At 49.7% G+C, this 9,609-nt stretch overlaps 1 protein-coding gene across 1 annotated transcript; it reads left to right on the forward strand.

Moving 5' to 3' along the window:
- The first annotated feature begins 352 nt into the window (after positions 1-352).
- On the forward strand, positions 353-2,300 carry SBK2 (SH3 domain binding kinase family, member 2). The gene is made up of 3 exons (XM_010135399.1): positions 353-535; positions 1,276-1,478; positions 1,731-2,300. Exons 1-3 carry the CDS (start codon positions 355-357, stop codon positions 2,298-2,300), a joined length of 954 nt encoding a protein of 317 aa, XP_010133701.1. The 5' UTR covers positions 353-354.
- Positions 2,301-9,609: the final 7,309 nt, after the last annotated feature.

Raw genomic sequence — 9,609 nt, forward strand, 5'->3', positions numbered from 1 at the left:
GAGGCCTGGACGGCCAATCTTTAGTATGGACACAGAAAGATGGTCCAAGACTTTGAAATGAGAGGTCCCAGGGACTACAGTTAGAGAGATACAAGCATCTGGCTGGAGGCCAGAAAAGATTAGAGGGCTGTGGGAGGTTCCCTTCAGTACAGGGACCTTTTATGTGGTGAGGGGCTTTGCCCAGAGGTGTATTGTATAAAAGCACAAGCTCAACTCTAGCACAGCTGCTCAAGCTTCAAGTGACAGAAACATGTCCTGCCATGACATGGTTTGCATGGAGTGTCCAATCTGGTTTTCTCTGTGCACATTGTGATGTTCCTGACCCGGGCTGTGGTGTTTCTGCAGTGCTCAGCAATGGCCGAGACCCCAGCTGCAGCAGCATCAGGGACAGCAGCACCAACCGTGCTAGATGAGCTCCTGGAGATCACGGCTCAGAGCCTGGTGCGCACCGAGGTGTCCGAGCACTATGAGGTTATTCGGGAGCTGGGCAGGGGCAAGTATGGCCATGTGATGCTAGTGACCCACAGGCAGAGAGGTAAGGAACTGACTGCGCCCAATGAGCTACAGTGCCTTGCCTCGTCTCCACTCACCAGGGTGCTGGGTGGGCTGGTGACACCTTGGGGACAGACACCAGGCACAAGGTGGAGTCCTCAGGGAGACTGGCAGTACACAGACCTCCCCAGCAAGGGACATTGCACCCAGACAGGGAGAAGGTGATGCCAAGGGGCAACCCAGAACATCAAGCGAGGTTATGGTGAGGCGGCAGGTCCAAAGTCAACCTGGGAAGTCAGTCCACAAGTCAGGATCAATATGGTTCATGGCTAGGCACTGTCATGGATGCGATATAGCTAGAAACCAGCACCCCCACACAGCTCCGGCATGGAGTGAAACCCCAGACTTTTGCTTCGACAGTGGCCCTGGGCCCATGGGCAGAGGGTGCAGGTGGATGTCCCAGCTGGGGCTGGCCAAGGCCATTAAGGCCTATGGCACTACTCTTCCTCAGTCATCCCAGCTCAGGCTGATGGGCTGCCATAGCATGAATTTCTCTTCCTCTACCCAGTGCTCCTGTGCACGCACAGATTGGCTCAAAACTCGCACCAGTGGCAGCATGTGCTCCCAGATCTGGTGTCCACAGGATATATCCACACAAAGCATTGGGTCAGAGACTTCCCTGTGGCTACAAGTGTCCAGACCCATGGCTGCTCAGCGTCCCCTCTGTCTGACCTTGGTGTGAGTTGCTTTCAGGGGAGTCTAACCCACTCTCCCCATCCCCAGGGACACCTATGGCTCTCAAACTGCTGCCCAAAGCCAGTACCAAGCTGCATACCTTCCTGTATGAGTACTGTGTGGCACTTTCCCTTGCCACCCACCCTGCCATCATCAGCATGTTTGGAATCGCCATCGAATCCAGCCAGTACTATGGCTTCCTCTATGAACCAGCACTGCACAAAGATCTCATCTCTATCATCAAACCCCGGGTGAGTGCTGCTAAAGGCTTTAGGGACTGGGACTGTAGCATTTGGCTCCGTGTAGTCTGATTGGGTCAGAGGGAGGGAGATAAAGGCCACGGGCTGTGAGTCTCTTGACTCTGGAGTCTACAGCATGGAAGCAGCTTCAGGCTTGCAAAACCAGAAATGCAAAGGTCTCCCTCAGTGTGGAGCATGCAGCTGAGAGCCCAGCTGCCAGGGCTGCCAAGATGCCCTACATGTGCTGTCTCTCTCCCTGTGCAGGATGGGATCCCCGAGCCAGCCGCTAAGCAGTGTGCCAAGCAGCTCGTGAGTGCGCTGGAGTTCATCCACAGCCGGGGGCTGGTGTACCGTGACGTCAAGCCTGAGAACGTGCTGCTTTTCGATCCTGACTGTCGGCGCATCAAGCTGACTGACTTCGGGCTTACACGGCCCAAGGGTACCAAGCTCAAGCTGGTGGCTGGAGTAATCCCTTACACTGCCCCTGAGCTGAGCAACACTGCTGATACCCAGGGGTTGCCCATTGACAGCAGCCTGGATGCCTGGGCCTTTGGCGTGCTGCTTTTTTGCCTGCTGACTGGCTACTTCCCATGGGAGCAGAGCCTGCCAGATGACCCTTTCTTTGAGGACTTCATGCTGTGGCAGGAGACAGGCCTGGAGAAGGACCTGCCCCGCCACTGGAAACGCCTGACGACTGAGGCTGCTCTGATGCTGCGGAGCCTGCTGGCCTTAGACCCTGCCAAGCGCAGCCCAGTCAGTGGCGTGCTGCGCTACGTCGATTGCCCTTGGCGGCTGGGAGATGGGCGCAGTCAGGAGGCTGTGGTGAATCCCTAGAGCCTGCTCTCCATGAGGGGAGGGAAGGCAGGTCTCACCTTGCAAGGGTTTTTGTGGTCTGCAGCATCATGGTGGCCCAGGTGAGAGAGGTCATAGTGACCCAGAGAGCAATTTCTCTGCAGCACTGTCCTAGCCACCATGAAGTCAGGCTCCCCCCAGAGCTGTGGTCCTCACTTCATGGCTCATTGTTGCCCAGTGCCACCTCCTTGTGCTTACTCGGGGCTTGAAAACATCTCTTTTCTCTTGGAAATGGTTGTCCATATGTGAAGCACCCACTTGCTCCCTGGACATAAGGACTTCAGTGTTGCTTCTACAGGCTGCAGCACCTGCCTTGTCCTCAAAACAGAGCAAAATACCGACTTTTGTGTTTCTGTATGTGGCTTTTTTACCCTTATAATAAAAAGCCCGTGGGGGCCTGCTTTCTGTGGGAGAGCAGGGGTATGACAGAACCCGTGGCTCTCTCTGGGTGGATGGGCTGGGGATCCCCCAGCCTGTGGCTGTGGATGGGAACATGGGGCTGGGGATATTGCCAGAAAGGGGGGGGGGGCCCTGGAATGACAGAACCCGTGGCTCTCTTTGGGTGGCTGGGGGGGGGATCCCCCAGTCTGTGGCTGTGGATGGTAACATGGGACTGGTGATATTGCCAGAAAGGTGGTGGGAGCCATGGAGGCGGGGTATTGTAACCTAACCATCTTGTGTTCAACACCAGGTGACAGACTGGTTCTTCTGCACGGAGGGCTGTTAGCAGCAGGATCCTCAGTGGCATTTAGCACAAATGTCCCCATAAGGTTCCCTTCACTTGGGAAAACGGCTGCCTGCAAAAACTGACAACCCTGCTGAAGCAAAATTCACCCCTCTCCTGCCTCAAACGGCTTGGGTGCAAGTGGAAAGGTGAACTGCCGTGAACCTCCACGTTCAGCTGAGATGAGAGTAACACTGTGAGGGTGTTGGCCTGGGCATCACTGGGAAAGGCTAACACAGGATCTGTAACGACAGGCTGCACAAATTTATCCATTCAAATAACCCCAGCAAAATTTACATGGTGATACCTCCCAGCTGTCCTACAACATTGCCTTGCTCTCACCCCTCATCTTCCTCCAGACTGACTGCTCCCTCCTGACAGAGCCAGCCCCATTCTGTATCAGCCTCCACTGGCACTTCTTTCCTGCTCCTATTCTGAATCCTTCAGTCTCAAGGAACCATTTTTAGCCTATCCAATGCCAGCCCAAGCATACCTCCTCCCTTACACTGCTTTCAGGTCCTAAGAGAATGCCCTTCACACTCTTTTAGATGCCTGCTTACCCCTCTAGAAGACCTTCCTTCTCCAATTTCCCATCACCACTTTAACCTTTCCCCAGCAAAATCCCTCTCCTAATGCCCCAGTGTCATTCTAGGTGCACTTTTTGATCATGGAAAGAGACAGGAAGGAGACAATTAGGGGCTAGAAGCTCTTCTTATTCTCTTCTTCCTCTTTCTATTTCCCACGATTGTGCTGTTGGTAATCCCTTTCAGCTCTTAGCACAGTTCTGTTGTTGGAAACATCCGCAGCTCTGTTTCCATTCTCAGTGACTTTGTAACTTCTAAAAATAATGCTCCAGCACCATACTTTCTAGCATTCCGGCTTTTTTTTCACCTCAGATCCTTTCCTCCACACATTCTTCTGTAGTTTCCCACTAGCTCTCTTTTTCCAGCTTCTCACCCACTGGCAATTTATTCTTATCTTCCTTACTAACATTCCCTTTCTACTACCCATCACTTTTTGCTCATTCCTCTCCCAGCAATGTCACATCCATACTACTCTTCTGTATTTTCCTGTTCCCTACATTGCTTATCCCTTGTGTCTACCTTCCAACTCTCCACCCTACTTTATCAATAAGCATCATGCTAACCCTGTTCATGATACAGTTTTCTTCTGTCCACTTCCATCTCTTAGAATCTTTCATTACCCATAAACATTATAAATGCTGCTCAACTCTGGCCCACTGAAATTTGGCTTTAATTACTCTTTGTTTACTGTAGGAATAGCAGAGGAGTGGTAAGGTACCAACAGAGTTCCTGTATTTAAAATGGAGCTGTAAGACCAAGGGATCTATAGGCCAGGTAGCTGAAAACTGTCAGGTGAAGAATAGTGGAAAATCTGATACATGTGCTTGGTAACAGAATTAGAAACAGGAACATGGCTTTGTGGAGTGTGACACTCAGCATTCTATTCGACAATAAAGTTGTGTTTGATAAAGTAAATTCATAGTGTTATGGTAGACAATTTTGGTGAGGCGTGACCTATCGATATAAGAAAATTACAGTATGCTGTGTTGATTAAGATGTACTGTGCAAAGTCAATAAAGCATACATTCAGTGATTAGAGAACTTTCAATGGGCAGGAGAAATAATTGTCAGTTGGGAATCCTCTGTGGTTATTTTTGCAGGAATCAATAGTTGAATGAAAAGTGGTCAACTCCATCAATGATTGGAAGGTAGATGCAAAACTACTGCAGTAAAACCCTGCAGATTATACAAACAGGAACAGGGTGATAAAGAGCAAGAATTCAAACGAGTTCTCATTGTGTTATTCTGTCAGAAAAGGCTAATGGACTCCTTGGGGACTAAAGACAAGCAGACATTCAAAGTGTCCAAAGGCAGGTAACAATATTGGTCCTGGCAGCCAAGAGGGCAAGCCGCATACTGGGGAGCATCAAACACAGCACAAACCGCTGGTCAGTAGACAGGTGATTATCCACGGTATTGTGCGCTGGTGCGGCCTCACCTTGAGCGCTGTGTGCAGTTCTGGGCCCCACAATTTAAGAAGGATGTGAAGGTCCTTGGATGTGTCCAACAAAGCTGGCGAAAGGGCTGGAAAGAATGTGCTGTGAGGAATGGCTAAGGACTTTGAACTTGACTAATTTGGAGAACAGGAGGCTGACGGATGAACTCATTACCCTTTGCAGTTTGCCGAGGAGAAGGGGTGAAGAAGGAGGTGCTGAGCCCTTCTCCCTAGTACCCTGTGATAGGATGCATGGTTCAAAGTTGCACCAGGGGATATTTAGACTGGACATTAGGAAGCATTTCTTTACCAGGAGGATGGTCAAGCACTCGAACAGGCTTCCTAGAGGTGGTCGATGCCCCAAGCCTGTCAGTGTTTAAGAGGCATTTGGTCAATGCCCGTAACAACATGCTGACTTTTGGTCAGCCCTGAGTTGGTCAGGCAGTTGGACTAGATGATCGTTCTTTCCAGCAGAATTACTCCTATTCTATTCTATTCTATTCTATTCTATTCTATTCTATTCTATTCTATTCTATTCTATTCTATTCTATTCTATTCTGTGTGCATAAATAACTGATGGGAGGGTATTTAAAGCATGCAGCCAGAGTCTTTGCAGTGGTGCTGGGTGACGGGACAAGAAGCAATGTGCACAAATTGAATACAGGAAATTCTGTTTAAACATATGAAAAATGGCTTTATGATGATGGTGGCCTGCTCTAGTTGTCTCTGTTTTGAGCAGGAGGTTGGACTAGGCAATACTCAGAGGCCCTGTCCAGCATCAGCCAGGCTGTGATTCTCTGACGTTTTTCATTTTGAAGATGCTGTGTTGCAGGTGCAGATGTGTGGAGCTCCCAGAGTCTCTGCCTTGGAACTGCTCAGCGTGGCAGGCAGCGGTCTCAACAGAGCTGGGCACAACGTGCAAAACTGGCTTGACAAGAAAGGATTAGGAAAATTTTAGAATTTATTCCAAACTGAAGCAAACCTGAAATGGTGGAGCACTGATGTCTTTGGGGAAACAGATCAAATCATCGAATTCCATCAGGACCAAGGCTGGTTTTTTTGCAAGAGCCGGTCATGCTGATGAGGGTCAGGGATTTGGTGCTGCCTGACAAACTTGATGTGACAGAGGCTGTTGGCAGTGAGCAGTGGTGACAACCAGGATTGTTCCTCTGTCTTTTTTATCACAGAGCCTTAAGACTTCGGCAGAAAAGGTTTCTGCTGCCAGAAAGTCATGTGATATGTAGCTAAGTGATGAAAACAGCACTGTCACCTCATCATGCATGTGATGGGGTTACGATGAAACAAGCATGGTAGTGACCACAGTGGCAAAAGCCCTGTCCTGAGCCAAGTGCCCAGCCTGGGCTCCTTTTCTCAGCGGCTTAATCATAATCGCAGCTGGATTTCTTAAATCAATGAATAAACAGACCTGTTGAAGCCTATCCCCAGGGGGTCTGAAAAAAGATCTGCTTGTCCCCATCACCCCCGCAGCAGCTGCTGGGAGAGGCTGAATGGAATGGAGCTGCGTGCGAGCATGCTGGCCCTTTGCACGGGCAGCCGCTGGCTGCAGGAGAGCTGGCCAGGCGCCCAGCGCCGTAAAGGGCAACATTTCAGCGAATGTAGGCACAAGGTATGGGGTGGATCTGGTGTCAACCCAAAGAGGCATCAGGTGGCTGCAGAGGGGAGGGAAAGATGTAGTACTTCATTCCTCTTCAGGATGGAACGAAGAGATAAATTGGGTAATTACAGAGCTCACTCAACTATGTGAGTTTTGGCTGCAGCAACCACAGTCCAAGAAGGGTGAATCCAGGCCCTAGTGCCCCGGTGCCTGCAGCACACTGCATGCATGGGCTGGAAGCATGGATCCATGGCTCTTGGTAGGATGCATGGTCTGTGTTTCTGGATCCCATTGTGAACATCGGTGTGGATTCTTCTCCCTCTTCTGCACTCCACACTCCACAGGGACCTTGAACAGTCACGCTCAGCAGCAGCCTGGGGACTTCATTGCAGACTGGAGCCTTCAGCGTGTGGGGAAGGCCAGGATTAGTGCTTTTGCATCGCAACAGCAGTATGATGGGTTAATTTGGTAGATCACTTGGTCATCATAATCCTTCCAGTTAGGAAGCTTTGGTAGGAAGGAAGCTCTTCACTAGACTGGAACACAGATATGAAAGTGCAGGCAGATATGAAAGTAATTGCCTTAGGATGTGATAATGGTCAAACAGTGTCACAGGCCAGTCATCTCAGAATTAAAATGTTGATTGTTGAAGAGAGCATTTAGATGTATTATTTGGGCTAACCATAGGTCATCAATGCCCCCAACATATAGACTGTGTTGTGATACTGACTGGACTCAGGACGTAAAAGGGAGGGTAGGACCGGGTTGGATAGTGGGGTAAATTTCATCTCCTCCTTCTACAGGAAGACTGATGAAAGTCATTCTGCGGGACTGGCTGACCCAGTGACCAAAGGCAGGGAAGGTGTCCAGCCTTCCGGACCTCTCCAGTTAGGCTGCTAGTATAATTTCTAGAAGCTTGCAGCATATAATCTTTCTTTGCCTTGTCGACTCTAGCACTATGCTACTTCTATCCCTTCCCACTTAAACCCTGCTGGGTGTCATTACCAGGACTGTGACTGAAGCTTCTTAGGAAGAGTAGTGAAGGAGTAATTCCCAGAGTTCCCTCATAGCCTTGTCTCCTGAACAAGACTGCACGCTGACCATCCTGTGTGACCTTTCCCACTCTGCACATGGGTGGTAGGTCTTGAGACTGTGGAAGGACTGACTGAGCACCAGATCCCAAAAGTGAGTGGGGGAAAGATCTCAGGCCAGGGAATATGATAGGGCAGATGCAAGATCGCATAGTGCTTGTGCCTCCCTCCTCCCACACTGCTTGTTCTTGAGTTTTGACTTTCACTTCAAAGATAAAGCAGACAAGAGCTTTGATAAAAAAAAAACACAAAATATGACCCTGTTCTGAACAACTGTCCTTCTGAGCACAGCGATGGAAAGAAACAATAGCTGGGGGATAAAGATGTTGGCAGTTGGTTACCTTTCATTCTTACATAGTGGTATGTTGGCAACAACTGCAACTCAGCTCGTGTCTTCTAGAGCTGCCTTTAACCGAGAAGCCATAAGAAGTCATAAAGACCCATTGTTGCACCAAAGGACAAAGAGCTGCAGAATTGAATGTGGCTGGATCAGAAGATCCACCTGGTCCCTAACTGGAAACATGAAATGGCTTACAGAGTTTCAGCCGTTAGCCTTTTTTCCCTCAATGCTTTGTCCCTGACTGGAGATGCATGAACTAGAGGGAAATGCCTTAGACAGAGAAATCAAAGGAACTGCCTCAGTGGTTTCCACATCCTGTAGCTGGGGTTGCACAGTACCTTGCTACCCATGCTATAATTTTAGTTCTTCCTGTGCAGTGCTGGGCTATCTGTGTCAGTGCTGACCACAAGAAGAGAATTGTCCACTCCTAAATCCTATAACGATTCTCCAGTATCCTAGACTTCCCCTGCTTACGATGCATCCAAGGCCTGACAGCCAGCCACGCCAGCCAATCGTCTGGGCTTGCCCATATACAGGCCTGCCTGTTGCTCTGGGTGTGTTTGTTGTTTTTCCCCTGGGCTGACTGGCAGTGGGGCATGTTCATAAGCCCCGTGCCTTGGCCCAGCTTTACACAAGGAGAGGGAGGAAAGGGGATTTGGCCTGGCCCGGGGTGGTGACAGAACGTGGTCACAGTTGTCACATGGACTAATTGCACTTCTAACCCCGCTTTGCTGTTTACAAGCTACCCCCCACCAAGAACTCATGTTCCTGGCTGGCTCCTGTCTCTCAGGGTGGAATCACACAAGGTTCCTTCTCCCTATCTGGACCCTTGTAGCCACTTTTTGTGTGCTAACTCTGTCTGAGTGCAGCTTCCACCTGAGCTTTGCTGACAGATTGCTTAGGAGATAGTGAGAAAGACTATCTGTGATTGAACAGATTTATTTGAGTGAGGTGCTTAGGAGAATATTTATCTTAAGAGTTAAAACAGTCACAGTCTGGGTTTAGGTTTGTGTCTGACATCTAGCTATAGAGAGCTGGCTTTGGGCAAAGCAGTCCTGTTACCATGATTAGAGACTGCTGAGATGTCTGCAAACAGCCGCTTGAACAGGCAGCTCTGAGTCCCCTGTCCTTGACCCCAGCGCCACTCTGCCTGGCTCAGCCGTTTATCTTCCCTTCCACTGGTGGTCATTGGCTGACGTCTGCTGAATCCGCTCTCTCCAAATCCAGGTAGGGAAAAAGTGAGGGCTTTCACACCCCCTTGTTCTGCCATTAACAGTTGTTGCATTTGAGACTCTGCCTTCAGAAATCATTTTGTCTTTCTCTTGAGGACAGTAAATCTTGCAGAGATTGCCAAACACAAAGCTAACTCATACTCATCTTCCCCAGGGGCATCCTGGGTGGGCTTAACTCCTGACAATTCCTTCTGCAGATCCTTTCTCTTCTTTACCTTGGCAGCCCTCTCCAAAGCTACTGGATAAGTTCTGTCTGCTCATCCCTCTCAG

This window comes from Buceros rhinoceros, unplaced genomic scaffold, assembly GCF_000710305.1.
Source record: "Buceros rhinoceros silvestris isolate BGI_N320 unplaced genomic scaffold, ASM71030v1 scaffold4744, whole genome shotgun sequence".
Classification (NCBI taxonomy): domain Eukaryota; kingdom Metazoa; phylum Chordata; class Aves; order Bucerotiformes; family Bucerotidae; genus Buceros; species Buceros rhinoceros.

Bases quoted from the DNA above. Each gene is read 5' to 3' on its own strand.
- SBK2 (XM_010135399.1), top strand. From the start codon at position 355: ATGGCCGAGACCCCAGCTGCAGCAGCATCAGGGACAGCAGCACCAACC. The intron at 536-1,275 runs GTAAGGAACTGA...CCCCATCCCCAG, and splicing joins AGTGACCCACAGGCAGAGAG to GGACACCTATGGCTCTCAAA. The intron at 1,479-1,730 runs GTGAGTGCTGCT...CTCCCTGTGCAG, and splicing joins TCTCTATCATCAAACCCCGG to GATGGGATCCCCGAGCCAGC.